The sequence below is a fragment of the Platichthys flesus genome, chromosome 21 (assembly GCF_949316205.1).
Source record: "Platichthys flesus chromosome 21, fPlaFle2.1, whole genome shotgun sequence".
In the NCBI taxonomy this organism is placed as follows: domain Eukaryota; kingdom Metazoa; phylum Chordata; class Actinopteri; order Pleuronectiformes; family Pleuronectidae; genus Platichthys; species Platichthys flesus.
Window position 1 is genome coordinate 16007651 of NC_084965.1, and position 22040 is coordinate 16029690.

Sequence of the window (22040 nt, forward strand, 5' to 3'; positions counted from 1 at the left end):
GTCCTTTGTCATTGCATAAAATAACAAATCATAAAAATGAGTGGAAGAAAATCAGAGGCAACATGTTTCATGCAAAGACTTTTATTTATGAATAGTCTGCAGTACTGTACAACCGCACAAACTTGTCTCTATTTACGACCATTTTAATGATCATAGCAAATATAGACAAATGTTGTGCCTTCAAAAACAGTTCCCTTTTCACAATAAATCTAAAAATACCTTGTTCTGTTTAAATATGTAGCTTAACCTTTGAAAATAAAATATACATTATATGAAATATAACACTTGTTTATTTGATAGACTATATAGTACCAAATGCAATTATATGCAAATACACCCTCTCTCTCTCTGTGACGTCTTACGCACTTCATGCACGAAAAAGGAAAATGAAAGATGCCGCGCATAAAAAAGAAGCTGTACATACTTCTGTATGAAAATAGAAAATATCAAAGCAAGATGTGCACCGATCGTCTATATTATGTTACAAAGAATTGCAGTACAAAAAAGACCTACGAGCCAGATAACACGCGACCTGGAACACAGAGGTACGGATACTGGGCGGGTTAACAGGACAAAAGACGAAATCTCAGACCGAGCTTCCACTGGTGAAGCAGAGTTCGAGCCACTGCCATGCACGTGTCCACAGCCACATCAGACAGGTTCAACATCATATACAGCTGGATCAGAGAGTGACAGGGTCAAACGAGCACAACCACTTCCAGTTTACGCTTTGAATGTTGGAAATAAACCCAGTGAATGGTGATGTCCAATGCATAGCACAAAGTTCTGTTTGGTATGTTTTTTTTTAACTACTTGTATTGCTACCCCATAAGTGACGTGAGTCTAAACCAATTGCTATTTATGCCCACAACTTATAAAGCACTGATATGTCAACATTAAATTATTTATCATCTTCAGATACTGTAATATTCCAACAGCTATGTTCTGTACAGCATCAACACTAAGCACCTTCAGCTTAATATCTATTATTATTGCCAAAACAACTCCAAATGTCTCTTTAGTTGGTGAAAGTTAAATGAATCATCGATGTCCAGTTTAAATTAGGATTTGTAAACGGACAACACATGATGAGTGACACACAGATGAAGTTCTCCACAGAAACAGTGTGTACAAGGCACACTGCGATCAATATAGCTACATTTATCGTTTCCTGCAAGAAAAGCACTTCTGAAACTAAGATATGAACAAAGGAATCCCCACGGTTAAATATAGACTTCTGTAAATGCCACAAAATATAGATTTTTCTCTTTGAACAGTATGAGGATTAACAAAAATAACACTTAAATCAGACGTTTCTGATACATGTCGAGATCGCTGATGGCACCGCTGAGTGTGCGAGAGCGCGAATCCCTGGGAGTGTAATCTCCGAGTATTTGAGGAGATTATCAGGTGCTCGCTGGTGACATAAAGCCAATAATCTCAGCAGTGCGAATCTAACACTTGTACCAAAAGGTAGGGCTTCAAAGCAAACCTTTAAATAAGATCAGCTCCTTCAAATGGAGACTTACCTCTCAAATCATGTCACAGACGCCCGAACACAACATCTATATTGCTCTTGAGTGAATCTATTCAACGACCACAGTGTTTCTCATTGCAATCCCGGCTCTCTGAGTACATTCTCTATCACACAAGTACAAGAATAAAGAGCAGGGGGTTCATTATTAGTAACACACCCAAAGACAACACTTCCAAAAATCTAGTCTTTTCTTAACATAGATAAGAAAATATACATTTCTTCTGCAATTATATGTCTTAAACTGATTTTTTTATATTCTTAATAAAATCTAATAACTCTTTCTTATTTACATTTGGTGTAGGTTAATACTGATTGTAATGCAATACTGTTGCCTTCGAGTTTATTTTCACTGTTACATTTCCTTTGTTTGCAGAGCAGAAGCACTTTTACATTCATATTTCAACACCCGAGCAATCGAAGGAGCCCAAGTGCAGAATGGGAATAATGACGTGCATTTTTCCAAAAGCAAATAAAGACAACTTCAAAAGGAGGACGTCCGCCTGCTTGAGCAAATAAACCTTTTCGGGAGGTGGAGTGAGTGGAAGGATGAGGATGACAAGGTTGAAAAGGCCTGGAGAATGGGCACCAGTGGTGCCTTTATTTGGCTGTGGAAAAAAATGCTCTCGCAGCACCAGGACAGTCAGTTCCGTGAGAAGTAATGCGTAACAGTATTGGAGGGGTCATGGCAGACAAAGCCATGAGGTGAGATGAAAGCCTTTGTTGTTGGAAAAAGCTGTTAACTTGAGAAAGACAGGTTTCCCCAGCGATGAAGGGAAGTGTCAGAGGTTACACTCTCTCCACCCGACTGGGGTCATAGGCGTCTAATGAGAAAATAGAGAAAAGAAGAATTCAGTCAACACCATTAAAGATAGGTCGTAGAGTCAGAGCCGAGTTATCTCTCTCTCACTGAAGTGGACCTTGAAGGAAAAGGCCAACATTTACACTAAATGCATTTGTTAGCTTGATATGAAAAAAGCTATGTCAACATGTCTGCGATTTAAGTACGGAGCAGAATACAGTTAGTGCAGCTCATCACAAAGACTGGAAGAGGGAGGGAAACAGTTACCCAGGCCCCTCACTGTTCTGAAAGATGTCTAGCAACACTTGGTAAAGCGCATTAATGTGCTGTGCATGGCTTTACAATAACATTTTTACAATACAATATAAGACTTTACTCATTTGAAAAAACTAAAAAAAGTAAAGTTGGTGCAATCTGTTCATTATGAATCGGGATGAGGTCAGCGGATGTAAGCTGAGTAGGTGGTCCTCCTCCATATGTGGCACAGAAACCATTTGTATTCACACAGCTGAAATAATTTGGTCACACAACCACCTCCCAATCTGGTCTCTGATTGGATCTCAAATGCCTCCTCAATGTGTTCACACCTTTACTTAGAGCTTAACACCACTTGTGATGGATCAGTCAGAACAGCTGTTAACACCAGATGTGAGAAGGATTTCTGGGTCCTAAGGGATCCAAACGCAACGTTTCACAAATGTAGTTGAACTCTTCTCAGTGTCCATATGTTTAATTGTTTGTTGCCATCCCCACATTATCAACAATGATCACCACATGACTTGATACTTTTCTTTCATTGGTCAAATCTATCTTCACAGCACATGCAGCTAAACAAGATTCATTCAACAACCCCATATGACTCCTCTCTCTCTCTCTACCCCTTTTTCTCGCTTGCTCGCTCATTTCAACACACAGAGACATCGGATCCCTCGGGATGGATGTTAAAGCAAAGCCGTGGATGAAAGGTTAGCGCACTCATGTGTGCATGCAAAGTAAGGGAAGCTAAGCAGCTAACCTAGCTACGAAAAATAGCTTTGCAAATAGGTAATATCCATTATCATTCATCTCCTAATTCTTTGGTACCCACCTGAGACAGGATGCATTTCCTCATCCTCAATGTTCGAGGGGCCACAGATCCCAGAGCTGAAGCTGAGTGGCAGCGTTATCTCTCTCTTGGGAACACTGCGTGGTTTAGGAAGCAGAGGAGGCTTCTGCAGCCGGGTGCGCTGCTTTGGTTTGGGCAACGTCTGCCTCTCTGCGTCTTGTGTCGATTCAGCTTTCCTGACCTCCTTTGCATTCTGTCCATCTCTCACTTTCTCCAAAGGCTTCTCTATATCATCCTCCACGATTTTCAGCTCCACCTCTCCTTCAGACTGTTCTGCTTTTAATTCAAAATCAACTTCTCTACTCCCTCTATTGTCTACTTTCAGTGCAATCTCCTCATTGATTTCTCCTCCTTCCTCTTCTTGTCTTTGCTCGTCATTACATATCCCTTCTTTCATTTCCCCTTTAGGCTCACCGACATCTTCAGGGTCTCCTGACTTGTCACGTCTTTCATGTGCATTTTCATGTTTATCTGAGTTTTCCACCTCCTCCCTTCCTGCTTCCTCCAGTTTTGTTTCCTCCTCTTCTTCTTGCTTCTCAACTTCCTCCTTTGCCTCTTCTTGGACTTCGCTCTCCTCGCTGTCTACCCTTTCTCCTTCAGACTCAGAACCTTTGAGACTCAGGCGTCTTATTCGGGACACTGAGTCCAGCTCTTTCAGGCGTGTCATTCTGTCTGTGGTCGATCTGCTCAGAGATGTAGACGACGAAGAAGCAGAAGTGTTGAGCTTGTCTTGCAGGGATTCGATTAGTTTGCATGCCCCACCTCTCCCCTTCTTCTCCACATTACACATGCTCCGTGCTAGCTTCTCGTCTGTTGTGACAGGCAGGGATAGGGTAAGCTTACTGGGTGGAAACTCAGGCAGGTCCAGAGCTGCAGTTGACTGAGTCTCAGGATCCTGGTTGTGTTCACCATCACTGTGGTCATTGCTGTGCTTTGGTTCGTTCTCTTCCCCTTGGTCTAACCCTAATCCTGTCTCCTTCACCTCCTCTGTCTCTGCCCCATGAACAACCGGGGACTCCTCTTTGACTTGCTCACACTCTCCTATCACCTGCTTTGCCTCTTCACTTGGACTTAGTGGTTCCTCGGCCAGTGTGGCGTCAGTTTCATCCTGGTTGTCCTCAGACTGTTGGTCAGCCACTCCCAAGGCCTCCACTGGAACAGCTATACCCAGGATCCGTGCTGCCCTCTGCTCAATGGACTCATTCTCGGGAATACCTTTTGCACATTTGACCTCATACAGGTTGCTGAGGTCCTCTGCAGGCAAAGAATTGGCCTTCTCCTGAATCAGTAAGTTCTCCAGATGCTTATCGGCTATTGTTGACTCATTCTTATAGGAGATAGGCTCAGAGATGGCGTATCTCTCCGTATCGTCATTGAACACAAAGGAAATCTCCCTGCTCAGCCTTTTGATATGTGGTGAGCCTTCTTTCTTGGGTGATCTGCTGCTTTCGCTCCTGCTTCTACAAATGCTTAAATTCACATCACCCCTGCATAGTGGAACACTGTCTGATTTAGCTTTTCTCTGTGCATCCACTCCAGCTCGATGCTCTTTATTTGAATTGTGCTTGGGGCAATCACCATTTTTAACAAGTGCTATCCTACTGTCCCACAAGAGCTGAACTGTCTGACTAAGCTCCTTGTGATTGAGTGGAGACGGAACTGAGAGTGATCGCTGCATTGGCTCCCCGGGGCCACCAGGGGTCTCTGTGTATACAGTAAGCCCTACGTCCCTCAGCAAGGACTCTTCAGGGACTGGGATGTCCTGTCTATAGAACGGTATTGAGTCGTTGTGTAGGGATAGTGAGGACAGGAGGCAGTTGTCTTCTAGGCCTGTGTCGGGGAGAACAGAGAGCTCATTTGTTGGTGGCATGTTGTTGGTCTGTGGCCTGGAGAATGCAGTCCGTATGTCCATACAGTCTAGATCAGCGGTAGAAGCCAAGGACTTTGATCTGACTTTTAAATTTGTGGGTTTTTCCATGTGCAGTGGTGGAAGACTGATTGCTTCCCTGCCTGGTTCTAGACCAGCAGTGAAATGTGCTCCTGTTTTTAAGTGGTCCAGTCTGTTATTCCCCCCATCCGGATAATCAACGCTCTGACCTACATGGGGTCTCTTGCTGATTGTGTCATCCATCTCCTTATTAATGCACTCCAGTTCACCAATTGCATCAAACGGTCTTCGGTTCACTGGCTTTAAGAGAAACTGTCCAAAGGCCAGTTGCTCTTCACTCTCCGGAGGACAGGAGTTGCTTTTCCTTGGAGAGGATGGCTGCTGGTCTCCCTGATAACAGGCCCTTGATGGGGAGGATGGCTCCTGCTGTAAGGGTTGCTGAGAGGGTTGCATTACTGGTGCTTGTGTTGGGCTGAGACTGGGACGGGAGAAGGCGCTGTTACTGGAGGGATGAAGGTTTTTCTGGCCCGCCATAGGGTAACCATAAGGGGAACCACTGTCTGTCCCCACAACACTGTCTGTGGTTGTGTCTGAGGCAGACTGAACAGGCTTTTGTCCCCCAGGCGGGCTCTGGGTTTCTGGACTTTTTACCACCGTCAATGGTGAACCAGTCTGTGTTTCCTGATTACGGTACTGATTTCCAGGCCAGGACCCGGCATAGCACAACTCTTTGTCTTCCCTTGCTTGGAGTGCCCAGGCATCTATTATCTCCTTCCTTAAAGGAGCCCTCTTATAGTTCCTCATTGAGGATGTGCTGCTGGTGTGATAGTGAGAGTAGTGGGATTTGATGGGCATCTCGTTCACAGACTTGCTTCGAACGCTTTGGCTCTCTCTGAGGCCTACAGCAAAGGTTTCTGTTTTAGTGACAGTCAGGCTTGGCATTGTCTCATTGTTGTTCTGATCTGCTGCCAAGTCTTTATTAATGTTTGTTGGTGTGTGAACAGGGACGGACACAAGACAGAAGATTGTCTCACTCACTCTTCTCTTGGTGTTCCTGTTGTTCTCTGGGCCTGAATCTGGGGCTATTTTCTTCACCTGTGTGATGGTTTCTGAAAACACCTGGTCTGAGTTGGACCCCTGGCGGGAAGAAGTTCTTGATAATGGGGCCTGGAAGGTTGCAGAGGGCGATAGAGGAGGACGTTGGTTTTTGGAATATCTGTTGTTGCAGTTTTGGTCAGTTGCTGGGAAGTTATCGACAGTGTCTTTGTGCAAATCACTGTGCCACCTGGTATTGTCATTGTCAAACCCGCTAGAAGACGTCTGGTTGGCATCATCGGCCAGTTTAGCGGCGATGAAAGGCCCCAACGGTGGGGGCAAAAAGGCACTGTCGTCGGATACAGGCTCCGACACGGTGACGCTGGGAAGCTCATTGCGAATGTGGCGGATCTTGTCAGCGTCCGTCAAGGAGTTGCCGGCCAGAGCTGAGGAAAAATGGCGGATGCGCGGGTCGTCAAAGGGGATATACTGGACTCCTCCACCAGGGAGCTCCTGGGATGTATACACCGGATAAAGCTGCTTCTGGCAGGACAAGCTCCTCTCTCTCTGGGGATCAGGCCAGGAACCTACTGGATGTCTGGTGAGCCAGTGAGATCCATCTGGAGCCACATGTATCTGCTGGTACACATCCCCTCGGTACCTGGAATTAAAAACAACACAGATCCACTTTTATTTCAGCAACACTGACTTCAACTAGACTTAAATGAATAAAACAATAGGAAACTATAAAAAACGGTTGTGAAAAGTGATGTTAGAAAACCTAATATGGCTGTATGCTTGGTTGGTGAGAGAGATTGTAGCTTTATTGCACTGGACAGATACAGTGATAGCAATCAACAAATATTGTTACCGAAACATATAGATTGCATTGAAAGCAATTTGAGAAGACTGTAGCTTCTCCAATGTTAATGCAGATCCTAAAACCCATTCTGAGAGATAAATCGCAGGGCCTAAAATCTAAATAGGTAGTCTTAATAATGCGTTTTCACACTTTTTTGTCCATTAATACAACAAAGATCTTGATCATGAACACTGAGGGATTGTTTATTTTAATCTTGTAGTGCATATAAGCATTGTTCAAAGCACTTTACAAATAAAATGCAAAAAACTGTCATTTCAATGTTCATATTCCTTTCACATGCAAATGTATTACAAATAATTTAAAACAAATTTCTTGACTTATTTGGTAGAAGTGGTAAAAGTAAATTCCTTTATGTATTGCAACTCTCTCCAATATTATTATTAATACTATTTCCAGCATTACGAAGAAATATTTGTGTTAGTCTATTCAAAAGAAGAAATTAGTATAATGTTGAGTGAAAAGATTTCTTGACTATATAGTTTAATATAAATCAGAAAAACATGTATTACCTGTAGTCTACAGCAATTTCACCATAGCCCCGGTGTCCCCCTGCCATTATAGGGGCTCTTTTATAGGATGGGGGAGGGTTATATCCTGGAGGTCCAGAGTCCTGTGCATAATAGTCCAGCTGGGGGTCACCTGTCCTTAATATGGGAAGCGGTGTTCTGTCCCTGGACTGGGGAATGACAGAGTCTCTCCCAGACAACAACTCACAGCTTCCCCTGATCTGCTGGTGCATCTCATAGGAGGGTGGTCTTGGGGGTCGGGTAAAGCGGGGCTTTGGTGTCATTGAGAGTTGGTTAGCACTAGCCGGCCTGCCGTTATCCTGCCAGCGGGGGGTCCTGTAAAGGTCATGGTGTGACATCGGGTGGCCATTAACCCGCCTATACAGTTCCTGGCCAGATGAGGCTATTTCGACATATTGCAGGTTCTCAGGCTGCAACATCCTCGGCAGGGACTGGGATTTGGCTTTGGTCCTGGGGTGGACTACCATGCCTTCCGGAGTCCTGGCATGGAGACGCTGCTGCTCCTGTGCCCAACGCTCACCCTCACTCTGTGACAGCTGGCGGCCAAAGTTCACGGCTGGACGCCACTCATCTGTCCCCAAGCTCTGGCATTTCCTCTCACTCGCTATCTTCCACTGATGGAGAGCCGCATCCCTCTCTCGACAGCGGGCCTGAGCTTGGGCCTGTGCCTGAACCTGAGCCTGGGCTTTCCAGTGCTGCCTCTCCTGAGCAACCCTCTTACGCTCCTCTGCAGACATCTCTTGGCCCCTAGCCTGCTGTGGCCCCTCAGGCCTGCTGTAACCTCCCTGTCCTCCTCCGTGGGGATCTCGGAAGTTAGCGTAATCCAACAGCACAGTAAAGTCCTGGCCTCTTCTCCTCCAGTAGGCCACGTCCTTTGCCTGTGGACCTCTGGTGCCATCACAGAACCTGAGAGGAAGCATAAAGTAGATGTCAAGCACAGGTGTGTTTCAGTGAATTGTTTATCAGAGGTTAAACTGCCTCTTGATCCCTTTAGTCCTACACATTGTTGAAGTTGCCATAGAGGAGCTGCGTCAAACTATTTCTGTGAATCTCAAAAAAAAACATTCTGAAAAACATGCTGACACTCAACTTGGCTACACACACTCACAATCATTCGAGATAGGCTATGACAATTCTAATTATCCAAACAATAAAAGAATATATATATTGACAAGCAGCTGTTCAGGGCCATTAAAATACCATCAGGTTATGATAAAGGGAAAATTAAAAATTGTTTCTACGCTGTCATTTGGACAGATTAAAACACTGAATTCATATCCCACTAGATGGCGACAGATGACCACGAGTAGCAGGGCAGTGCCTGGTAATTGTGATATTCTATTGAGCATAATGAACAGATTACACAATGACACACAGTGGCTGCTAGTCCCACATGTCCTCCAAGACAGATCAACAATTTAGAGGACGTTTCATTGACAGTCTTTCTATTGCTCTGTTCTTTAGCTTAAGCTCTGAGAAACTAAGTAGAGTCTCACCAAACCAGAGAAAGGAAAGCTCCTGCGACTCTGTGTGTGGATGGAAGATGGTGTTTGACAGCAGAACTGATGGGCTACAACGAGATGCAATGGTTGATACTTTTCGGTCTATTTGTGGAGTGACTGACTGACAACGGAAACAAGACGCAAGCACATGTGTACACACCCGCGAGGCCGAGGCCACTGAACGTCCTTGACATTTCCGTCCATAGTCATCACTGGCCAGAGATGCTCGCTGGGGGAGAGGGGGGGTAGCCATGCCAATTTACTAAATCTGAGGGCATCTCATGTAAGATGAGTTACAGTCATTAGTCTAATTGGGTCTAAGTTGCACTTCTCAATCCGAGCTCTACGTTAGGCCTGTTTCTTATCTACACTACGGCTGCCGGGCAAACCGGGTTTGGTTTGAACAGGAGGATGATTAAACAACAAACTGAAATTCCAGAAAATATGTCTTTGCAATTCCGACATTCCAAACAGAAAGCTCTAATGGCACTGGTGGAACAGAGACATGAAAAATTAGGGATTACTCATCTCAAAGAATAAAAACCCAAAAGTGACTAAATAAAACACTAACACACTATTCAAGGTCATTGGACTATTTTCAGATGCTCTGTCCCTGGCTGGTGGCGAAAAGGGATTAGGGGGGGAAAAGGACCGTCGGCCAAACAAAATATAAGGAAAACAGGGGGGAAAAAATATCTGACGAGGCTGCCTAATTGTGTGGACATTGGAACAGCTGTATTGACTTTGTCTCAGTTACAGCACACTAACCCCCAGAATTGGTGCAAATAGGCAAACTAAACAATCCCGGTTTCAGGAAAAAACAGATTGGCTGCAGACAGGCGACATCTCTGGAAATATCATGCGGTCCTTATCCGAGAGGGTTTCAATTACATAACTCCAGACGAAGCTAAATATAGCCTTTTCTCCATATTCATATTTAAATAAACCCTACACGGATCTTGTATAATTGATGGTCAATGCATTATACAAGTAGGTGTAAAGCCTTTGAAACAGTGGACGCCGGCTAGGAATGTGGGTCATGTATGGGGGTAGAATCTGGAAGGGGTTATGCCAACAAACCTGGCAACCGGCATGTGTAAGACTGGGCACTCTCAAATGGGTCACATAGGTTTTTCCTAAAAGCTATTTTAAATACAACTCCAAGGTCCCATGTGGCAGATTAAGACTCCAGCACACATTATCCCCTCTCACTCTTCCCCTCCTCAAGACCTGACTGGGAAAAGGAAGAATCACAAGGGGAAAGATAAAAGTGAGGACGAGATGGCGGAAGGGACTGAGCGGCGGTGTTAAGCACTTCAATAAATGTTATGGTGTGAAATCCTCATGGAAAACTCCTTGAAAAGCTTCATTTTCATTCACGTGCTCCAATCACGCACCGTAACAATTACAACTCTACCGATCAATCAATGAAGTGTGAGGGCAAGCTGTAAGCAGGACAGGGCATGCAGACAGGAGTGCATTACTGATCTCAAGGGACTGTGTCTTACCCACTGTCCGAGGTCAGCGATTCTCCCAAAGAGTAGGTGTCAATGTGGCTCCGGCTCTCAGCCTCCCGCCTGGGCTGGCTCCTGTCTCTGTGTTCGTTGTTGTTGTTGGTGCATCGGCTGCTGTACGGCTGGGGCTGCCTGGTTCCACCACCGCTCCCGTAGGGCGCCCCGGGCCCCCTTTCATAGCCGTTCACTGTCCTGGGGCCGGGCCTGTTCTCCAGGATTTCGTGGTGTTTGCTGTAGGCTGGCGGTGAGGATGAAGACGCCTGGCGGGACGAGGGTGCGGGGGCTGGGGTAGGGGTGGAGGAGGGGGTGGTGGTGTGCTTGGGCAGCTTGTATCCATGAGAGATGAGGAGGTCCTCCACGCTGTACATGTTCGCATTTGTTTATGCTGGTGTGGTTATATTTTTTCCCCTCTCTCTCCCTCTTTTCTTTTTTTCTTTTTTGAGGAGAGGAAGGTAGATCGGTTGTCAAGGCGTCTCTGCTTCTTCCCTACGTGCAGCGGCAGGATCACCGGCACAGCTGCGCAGCCGAGGCCATTGCTGGGGAAAAAAGAAAAAGGGGGGATGACATGAAGAGACAGAAAATAGGAGGTGACGGTAAAACCATTATCCCTTCTACCCGTGTCCAGTGTTTGTCAAGGGTCCCAACCCGTGTGGACAGCTGAAGGGACGAAAAGAAAAAGAGATCCCCGGACCCAAATTCTGAGCTGCCATGCACGACACAAAACCAAGATCACACGCCTTCACCAGCAGCCTTTGCCTGCCTCCTCTTCTTCTCCAGTCCTCCTAGCAACAACCTTCTTCTGAACCCACTTGGAGATCACCAGCACCTAAACCCGTCCAGACTTAAGTCGGACTGGGAGGTAAAACATGCACTCTTAAATAACAAACGAAGATAACATGATCGGTGGCGGCAGCAAGACTTTCAGAAGGCTGCTGGCGCTGCAGTGAAAGCACAAAATGCCACTGTTTACAGTGGGCTCCCTGGAGACCTCCATACAGTGGCTGTTAGCAGCCAACCGCTACACACATTTTACATCAGTGAGCCAACTAGGGGATTGTATTCCTCTCTGCTCACCTCTGCATTATCTCTTTTCACATCTCTTCTCCTTCAAAAGGGATGTTACGGTTAAAGTCTAAAAGGATGAAGACATTTTTTTTCAGCCGTCCTCTAAATATATCACTGGGTTGGATTGAGGTTAGGTGTATTCACACAGCCCTTTGAAAGTAATAGAACTTAAAATTCATCTACAAAGTATGGAATTGTTAAAAGATGCGCATATGATTTCACATGCTCCATGCCTTCTTTTATGGTGTGTTTCCATAAACAATTAGCAAAGCATTCGACTGACAGAAAAACATTCTGACATTTTACTCTATTATTGCATTTTTACTTAAGTTGTCAAGTCATCCTTTTATAAAAATATATGAATATGACTGATTTTCAAACTGTTTATGACGAGTGCAGTGCCTGTTCTTAACCTGCCTGTGTGGAATTGGCTGTTAGCTTGGCCTGAGGTAACTCTGGTATCAGCTTTCTTTCTGAAACTGTTAAAGTGACCTGCAGTAATTGAACCGGAGCAAGTCCAGGCTGGCTGCTGGATTCAGTGAGTGGCTGCTCCATCAGGTGAGGCCGTTCACCTGATTATTCAAAGATCAGAGGAACTCGCTGATGCCGATAGTGTGAATGTGCTGTTGTCATGAATCAACGTTGTAAATATTGTACGTTTGTTGATGTGTTCTGCTACACGTGAAAACTACTGCACTTGTGTCCATCCTGGGAGTGGGATCCATCTCATGTGGCTCTGTCTGAGGTTCCAATGTTTGTTTTTCCTTACCGTTGTTGACGGTCAAGGACGGAGGATGACGTACATTGTTAACCCCATGAGACACATTGTAATTTGTGAATATGGGCTATACAAATATAATTATTAACAAAATAAAATACGCTTTTGAATCCTAGCCACTGCTGCTACAGAATGCGAGTCATCTGTTTATTCAGATTTTATTGTTAAACGCGTCATGTTTCCAAATTACACCACGTTTGACTGCACTTCCTCGGGCCCTTAACAAAACAAATGCCAAATGTCAAGGCATTAGGATGAACAGTTCTTGAGCATTCCACAAACAGACAGGCAAACAGACAGTAAATTGAATATCTCAGTGTTTTCGACTCTTGTTCAGACATGACAAGTGATGTGAAGAGGTTATTTTGGGCACTGGGTAAACGTGAGAGGCAATTTTCTGACGCTGTGTAGACTACACCATCTGCACACTAATCGATAACAGGTAGCTGTAGCCCTGTCCGTTACATCCCATCATCTTTAAGTGTTTAAACCATGCTTGAAAATAGAACAGCTGGAGAGGGACACCACAAACACAAAGCGGGTAATCTGCGAAGACTGCAAAGGTTACAAAGTATTATGACATTTGCCTCCTGCCCCCAAAAAAGACTACAAGTGGCATCACAGACCGATGAGGAAGTGGATGATGACACCAAGGGTGCATCTGCTCGTGATGTAATGCCCTTGATGAAGTCACGCGTGCTGCCTTGTCAACAGGACAGATGCTGTTGCAGCCCACTCATTCAATACTCTCCAGCGAAACAGGCTGCCAACAAACCTGGCTGTCCTTAATAAGAAATGGCATTCAGGAGCAGCAGCGTGGGACTTGTTGCCAGAATCAAACGCTGTTCAGACAGTTTAAAAGCCAATCACACTATGATTGTTTAATGGCACGAGTCAAATTGCTTTTTCTTTTTTCGACTCTGGAAAACAGACGGCCGAGACAGAGGGAAATGTATTCGGCTGCAAGCAGATTAGCATATGTTTAGCTTCTTGGCATTTGTTTAGCCATGATAGCGCCATAGAGATGAAAAAAAAATCCATCTATAAATGGAGCCCTGACTCAGAGGGCAGCATCACTACCCGTGTCTCCTTCCTCCCTGCTCCCTCCCTTTGCTATAGTCCTCCTTGTACCTGAACCGTAGGCTAGCCCACTAGGTGATTAACAGGATCCAAGACCGTGAAATGCCGCTCACTTTGTATGTCTGGCTCTCTAATACGATTATCTTTTTTTAATTTAAAACCTTAAACCTGTTAGTTTTGGAGGATTGGCTCTTGGCGCTTGCCCAGTTCATATTTTTGTTGAGTTTAACTCTTTCCATTTGTGTTTCTGAATAATCTCCTCAAGGAGAGGCTTCAGTCCTGAGTCTGGTTGGGACGTTCTTGTCAACAATGTCACTGCGATCCAGAAAAAGGGTTTTCTCTGCTTCATTTTCGTCACGATGAGCAAAGGAACACAATTCTTCATGAACCTTAGTTGAACTTGTGCTGGGAAACAGGCCAGTGAATATGGTCAATAACTCACACTGTGATCCTGACAGAGTGTAAATGGCAGCAAAATGCAATCCAATATGGTAGTTTTGTTGCCATTTGACACTTCCGATTATTCACTTAAACTCACATGACCAACATGACCATTTCTCTGAAGTGTAAACCTATTCGTCTATACTTTAAATTAAGAAGCACCAGCAGGTATCCCGTTGCAGGAACTCATTTCAAGCTTTGAGATCAGACACTGGTATCATTCCCTTTCCTTCCTGTGGATGAGGCTTATCCCTCCAACCAGGCAAAGGCTTAATTAAGTGAGGCTTAGGTAAAGGGTTATTATTTATTAATATTATGATTCCCTTTTGTTATGATATTAGCAGATAACCTGTCTTATCTGAATATCCATATGCTGTCTAATCGAGCTAAGTCCTTAATCTCAGTCAGTTGCTCTTGGTGTCATCACCAAATGAGGATTATCTCCATCACCAGTAAAAGTAAGGAGTTACATCCCGTAAAAGTGACCTGCCCTCAACCACCAACCCCCCCCAACCCTCCCCCAACATAACCCCACTACCTCCTTTCATGACAAGCTCTGTTTAAATACTGCTAATGCTGTTACGCAATGGAATTACCCATTTTATTTCAAATAAAACCTCAGATTCAAGCAGCTGTATCAAACAATGGTCGGCTTTCATTCCCCGCAAACACAACAACATTGTGTTTCGCTACAATGCCTTCTTATGTGAAAAAAAAAAGACTGGCATTAAAGGCGCTCGAATTTGGCAACCGGGGGGGAAGAAGAAATAAAAAAGTGCAGATCTGCTCTATTTTTAATGACACTCCGGCTCGCTCAAAGAGAGAAATTAATGATATAGTTTATGGATAACATATGCTGCAAAGTAAGCTAATAATAAACAGAACCACACAGGGGCTGGCATTTCCCTACAGACGACCCTCACACCAGCCCGCACATTTCCTCTAATAAGTCAATGTACACTGCTACTGTAACATCATCGTTTTTACATTTAATATGCACTGAAATATGTAAGACCTCAGAGACCACCACTTTTCAGGTCAAGTGAAGTCATGTCAAGGCCTCGGCTTGTTTATTAAAACGGATACAAGCAGTTATTTTCGCTGTGTGAGAGTTTGGGGGGGGCGTGCCCTTACACTGGTGGCTACACTAGCGGCAGGCTGCAGGGGCATGACGGCTTGCAGGTTGACAGTTTGGTGTCAGCTCCTTATTCATGACCCAACTGAGACGAGGGCATGGTGGAGAGGTAGGGAGGCGGGAAGGGAAGCAGAGGGACAGCATGGGTGGCAGACAATGCAGGACAGAGACCTTCATCAGGCCTCAGGGAGGACAGAACTGCAGTGTTAGAAAATGGTCCAAACTATATGGGTTACAGGAAGCAGAATAAATCCCACTGCATATCCGTAAATAAACTTTTTAAACAGTGAAACGTCATCATTGTCCATGAAAGTGTGACCAGAAGGGACGAGTTCCTGCACTGTGGTCAAAACAAATTGAGCAACAGTAATAAATGTTTCTTACTGAGGAGGACACAGAGATGTGTTAAAATAGCACATCCCTGTTAAAAGTGGAGAACTACAGACAAAAACAATCTGGATTTAACAGGCTCCAGAATAAAGGCACCACTACAAAAGAATTCTCCAACGCCTGGAACCAAAAAGACGATAAGTCTGCTTCCTAAAATATTCCGCAAGAGCCGCACCTCCCCACCACATTGTTCCTTGGATCTATAACAACTGACCCGAGTGGGTGTGTACTTGGCTCGTCTGTGGCCTGCATCTGTTAGGGCTGTGCACGCACATGGGTTTCTCAGGGATGACAGCCCATCACATTCGGCAAACAGCAACGGGCCGCAGATTGTTTATCTATGTGACATCACTGTGTCCAGCAGAGGGGCCGCCTCTCTTCCTGAGGAAGTGCGTAGCTGTGAGGACGGAGGAGAGCCGACTGTGTCGCAAATGTTTCCAATCAGGCTCTCTGCAAGCTCCTGTTTGTCCTGGGGAAAAGAAGCTGCACGCCTGCTTCTGGCTGAGGCCGGAGGAATAAACGGCGAGGCAACCTCAAGCCATATTTTACCCATAGTGACCTCTAGGAAGCACAATGTTCTGCACATCAGGTGGACTGTTACTCAGCAACAAAAAGTGTGGGCAGGTTATCTGGGGAGCTTTCTGCCCTCTGGACACTGGCAATCCATCAAGAAAAACCCACTGGACTCAGCAGCCATGCAACTAAAGTAGGCCGATTATATCCTGCTGCAACAACCAGAAACAGGTTGTAATTGAATTCTAACAGTTGGGCATGTGTTTAAATGCAAAGATGTCCCTGTCTAGTACATGAAAAGCCCATCACCACGTTGCAACCCATGTGTTTTCTGCAGCATCCACACCCTCCTGCTGGAGAGAGTACACCAACAGGCAAGGCCCATGCATTGTGAGTCAATTAGCTCATGTGGAAAGGTTTAGCCAAAAATAACACCCACTCACATTATTTTGTTGAGCATTTCCCATGGCAACAGTTGTTTTTCGCTTTTGTGAATGGCAGCTCGCAGACAATAGCATGTGGGCCGCTCCGATATTCCGGCTGCATTGCCACAGTCCAAAACTTATTGCAGTCAGACTCCACTGGCAGCAAAATCAAAGGCAGGATGGGGGTGGGAGTGTGGGAGTTTGGGAGGGGGGCCAGAGGGGCGGGGGGTGCTGGTGTTGTTTTAATCCCGTCCTCTTCTAACACATCGCAGTCTGCAGCACTGTGGCGTGGTTTCAGACCCATTTTCAGAAACCGTCCAAAAAGCTGAGCAGCCCAACATTCGTCATCGGAGTTTCGGGCAAACATTTCCGTCACAAGTGAGTCGCGCGTAGGAGCAGCATAGCTAATGGCTCATTAACGCATGAGGCAAAGCTGTACAGCAAACATGAGACACTGCCGACGTGAAGGTAATTACATCCATGGACTCATTTTCTATTGTAAAGAATGCTTAGCTCGGTTCAGCTCAAATGCAGGAATTTGGCGTCATGAGATTTTTCTTCAACCGAACGCATCCAACATTCATGCATTATGTGCAGAGGAGATTCGGGGCAGAGCATTTGCTCCACAGATCGTGCCAGCGTTTCAGAATCATCATTTCATGTGAGAGGAAAATAAAACATAAAGGAGGGGGCATGTTAAGCGCACTAATCCAACGAGGCACAGTGCAGCTACACAGTGGGCTCCACCTCCACTGCACTATTCCCAGGCCACGCTGCTTCTGAGCCTGCCAAACCTGCTTCATGGTAATTAGTGTCTGTCAAGGTCCGAGCATTGCTTGAGATGACAGTGGCATGGTTTATTAGCCAGGAACACAGTGATCAAAGGGTTAGCAATACTCTGGCTTGCTGCTAATCAGATGTGCACTCAACATGCCTCTTGGTCCTTATTACAGAAGGAAAGGTAATAAACAACCTAACATAGACAAGAGAATATGCTACCCCGAGGAAGCTTAAACACATTTGGCACATGATAATTACGGACAGCTAAAGGGAGGCGGCAACAGCAGTCTGTGATGCGATTACAGGTGGGGTGAACTGGCTCTTCCACACGATGTAACTGAAGTGTTGCCGTGATGGATGGCCTGACGAATGTGGAAAAATGTAAACACATGAAAATGAATGGTCAGGGTTATCTCAAGGGCTTCATCACTGCATCGGCATAAAATTGAGGAGCATAAAATCACAAAGCAGGCAGCTAAACCATCTGCCAAACATATGGACATTCACCAGGCAAGCACTCAGGCAGGACATAACAATATATGCACGGATAGTGCTTTCCACGTAATTTCATGCCTCCGATTCACCGCTCTGTATTCACGCTCTGAGAGCCGCACTGGCAGATGTCAATAGATTTCACACGTTTCTGGCTGGCTTCACCCACCAGACTCCTTCCTCCCGCCTGCGTCACCTCTGCTCTGACATCACATGTGACAACAGGCAGCACCTCCGAGGGGATCCCTGTAGCCGGGCAAACATCAGATGACTTTCAGAGGCTTCAGCTGCTGCTACCCAATGGCAGAAAAACTCATATTCTTGATGTGACTGGCCTAGAAATACAGCTCAAGACTGACAGACAGACAGGAGAGAGAGAGAGAGAGAGAGAGAGAGAGAGAGAGAGAGAGAGAGAGAGAGAGAGAGAGAGAGAGAGAGAGAGAGAGGGGAAAGAGCTGTCTACCATGAAAGATGTTAAAACAGCTAGTGCACACACATGCACACACACACACAACAACCCACACACGCAATAGTGGAAAGGGGAAATCTAGCCCTAGGATAACCAGACCGGCTGCAGCACCAGGAAGTAATCCCGTTCCTTACTTATCGCCCTCCGTTCGGACCACTCCTGAAAGTTAAACTGGTGTGACTCATTTCATAGCTGTGGAGGGCCCCTCCAGTTTTCGCTGACCGACCCTTTCCTCGGCTGCTGGAAGGAATTAATGAGCTGCTTCCCTTCCTAATGCGCTCCCCGTCCCACCGCACTTCGCCCCCCCTCGGGGCATCTAGCAGGGGCCTTGCATTCACACACCATCTCAATCTCGAGGATATCTGACAGATAAACCACATAACGCACATGCGCCCACACACACTTAAGATTTCTCTCACTCTTTTCTGCTCAAATTGCATTTAAGCCGCCGCTGATCCGGACTCTGTTTTTGCGGTATGTTTTTTCTATTTATCCGTCAGCTTCTGCTATCCACAAATCCTGCACACTCTGTCTAGAAAACGTCCATATGCTGACATTTACTGACAGTATCTGATGGAAGCTCACTGAGCTATGAAAGGTCTTGGCGGTAGGGAACGGCTCACTCCTGGGCAGCGTTAACAGTACTTCCACAAATACAATAAACAACTCTACCTAGAATAACCATACCTGAGGGCATGAGAGAACAGTGTTAATAACAGTGAGTCGGATTACTACATAGGTGGAGGTTGTTCGCCGCAACAACATTGTGATAACTCAGTAATAACATTACCTTGAAGCGATCAGATCTTTGACGGTCTCTCCCCTGGAGGTCCCTAACCCACGAGCGGCAATGTTACGTGCAAGATCTAAAATTAAAGCCATTAAGCAACTGAAATCACTGTGACAAAATGTGAGGTATGGAGAGCAGTGGCAAGTGTTTCATCCATTGAGGGCTGTATATGGGCTATAAAATGTAACTACACCATAAAAACCTCTTTAAGGTCAGCGTCCAATAGTCCCAACGTAAATCTGAGCACATAACATTCACCAATTTCAGCCCGAGTGACAGCAGGAGGATGGCTGCTTGTGACAGTGGATCCATGCAAGGTTATAAAACAAGGCGGTGCGTGCAGGAGGCAGCGTGTGTGTTTGTGTGTGGGGGGGAGGTCAAGCAGCAGCAGCGGCCATCACCGTGCAAACATGCTGCAGGTGTGACAAAGTGACAGCATGCAAACATCAAGGCGACCTGAACTTGGCAGACCATTTGCCACAGGCTGTTCGCAGCTCATTTGCATTGCCATTTGGTGTTCCCGAGCATCCGTGCAGAATCGAGGGCTGCGCGCGTTTCTGGACCCGATTCTCATCATCACCACCATCACCACCATCATCATCATCATCATGTCGGTATGAAATGACTGACAGGCTGGGCATCATGCTCGCCCCGCTGGAGTAGCATTTCTAGCCAGTAGCCCCCGATGCGCGCAGCTCACAGATGCGGGAGGGGGAAAGCAAACAGGAATTCCTTTAAACATCTGCCTGTTTAAAGTCTCGCAACGATGCAATCCAGGTGCGGCGCTGTTTTCACAAGACCTCACACCTTCTATTGATCAACATAGGTCCTCGGTTAAATTCGGCTCATAAATGATCCACTACAAAGACTGCATTTCAATGACAACACTGTTTTATAACTCCTGCTGCTAAATGTCTCCCACCACAGCTCACCGTGGATGGAACAGCACTCAGGAAAACAATATTCTACAAGTTGACATTCTATAAGAGTAATTGATAGATGTTTGGTGTGACCCAGAAAGCAAACCGAAAACAAGCTATGACCACAGTATTTCGCTCGAGTGCTCAATTCGTGTTCTTCTCCATCCGGATCCCCTCTCGTCAGCTAGGACGCATAAAACTGCGTAATTTGGAGGGAGTTTGGCCTCTCTCTCCCCCGCAGCTCAGACAGCGGCACCGCGGCGCTAACGCTAGCCCGGCTAGCTCCATCAGCAATCTTTAACCTTCAGCTGACAGGAGAGCGCGTCCGCAAAACTGTGGCAGCCGCACACGCTTCAACTTAGAGAGGGAGGAAAGGTAAACAACAGACCGCCATCCTCCCACGGCTTCACCTTCTGCACTTCGCGTCCGGAAAGTGCCACGGCGCCGTCCTCGGTCCTCTGGTCCCGGGCGGAGGAGGCAGGGACGAGCCGGACACGGGAGAGGAGAGCGCGGCGGAGGAGCTGCTGCGGCTCGGCGGAGAGTGGAGTGAGGGAGCCGCTGGAAAACGTTGGAGCGCAAGATCCCAGCCGCTGTCTGCCCCGAACGCACACACACACATATACGCGCGCGCGCTCGCACACACGCACACACACAGCAGCAGCTCGTCTCCTCAGCATGTGGCGTCAAATTAAAAACACTTAAAAACAACGCGCTGTCAAGGGCTCCAGCAGAAGCCACTTTTTTCTTTACCTGTGAAATGCGGGGTCGCGGGGCCGCCTAGTCTCCAGTGGTCCTCCCGGCCGCTGCTGTGGACGGACTGAGCTGAGATCTGCTGAGGGAACAGCCCCTGTGTTCACTCGGCAGTGAGGAGGCTGCCCTCCTCTCCAGCGGGGAGGCAGCTGGATGCTGCTCACTCAGAAGGTCAATTCACACTCAGCGTTTCAACACACCCCGCACACACATGCTGGGAAAACATGGAAACATTTGCCTGTGATTTGTACTTAATCCTAAAATAAGAGTTTGAATCTAACAACTGTGAAAAAAAGATAACCTCTCTGTCGTTCTCAAGGATTCCTTATAAATACTGTTAACCCCATGTCTCTTGTCCTGTCTATCTATCTGTCTATCTATCTATCTATCTATCTATCTATCTATCTATCTATCTATCTATCTATCTATCAACATCGTCTACCTACATAGTCTACCCACCTACCTTGGGAACCGCTTGGTTTCTCTATAAACTTAAGGTCAAGACCTTAAGTTTATAGATCTGGCTCTTAAATTGGGCTGAACAGAATATCTTTTATTACAATCGATTCTTCATTTTGCCATGGACTTTTGTGTGAAACACTTTGTAACCTTGTTTTACCAATTTTAGCTAACTACCTGTACCTACATAGTCTACCTATCTTTGCTAACTACCTACCTACCCTATCTGCCTGCCTACGTGAAAAGTATAACTAATGTTAGAAGGTTGATAACTTGCAAATAACAATGCATGTCACCTTCACACATCCATGTCTGTGGGCTATTTATGTTAATATATACAGTATATGGAGTATTATAGGCTTTGTATGTAGGCTTTGAAAAGAGATTATAATTCAATTTCCTTGAACATTGGCACACATGACAATTTGCTTCTTTGCTCATTTCCTTTCTTTCCTGTGTTTCCTCATAAAAACTAGATAGATGATGTCACCTTGGGCTTAATAGACCAATAATGGACATTTTTGTCTCTTTCTTTTTGATGTTTTATAGTTTAATTGACAATGAAAATAACTTGGAGCTGAAAATGCATCCGGGGGTCTACATGGGAACTGGAGTAATTTAATTTCTGTAAATATTAACCTATGTACAACTTTGTTATTTAGAGCAGTTGGTTCAAACTTGAAGTCCATTGGTTTTTGAATGTTTTCTCTCCTGTGAGCTTTGCCAAATCCTATCCTTTACGTCTGTCTGGCTCCAAGCCTTC

General features: G+C 45.7%; 1 protein-coding gene across 1 annotated transcript; it reads right to left on the minus strand.

The window, feature by feature from the left end:
• Positions 1–65: 65 nt before the first annotated feature.
• jcada (junctional cadherin 5 associated a) lies at positions 66–20898 on the minus strand. Its single transcript, XM_062379493.1, has 5 exons — positions 20819–20898; positions 10785–11326; positions 7757–8680; positions 3424–7025; positions 66–2358 (listed from the first exon to the last, which is right to left on the minus strand). The coding sequence occupies exons 2-5, from the start codon at positions 11156–11158 to the stop codon at positions 2324–2326; spliced, it is 4935 nt and encodes a 1644-aa protein (XP_062235477.1). The 5' UTR covers positions 11159–11326; positions 20819–20898; the 3' UTR covers positions 66–2323.
• Between the last annotated feature and the right edge of the window lie 1142 nt (positions 20899–22040).

Coding starts and splice junctions, on each gene's coding strand:
- jcada (XM_062379493.1), bottom strand. CDS start 11,158: ATGTACAGCGTGGAGGACCTCCTCATCTCTCATGGATACAAGCTGCCC. Junction 7,026..7,756: donor GAAATTGCTGTAGACTACAG/GTAATACATGTT, acceptor TTTTAATTCCAG/GTACCGAGGGGATGTGTACC. Junction 2,359..3,423: donor GGAAATGCATCCTGTCTCAG/GTGGGTACCAAA, acceptor TTTTCTCATTAG/ACGCCTATGACCCCAGTCGG.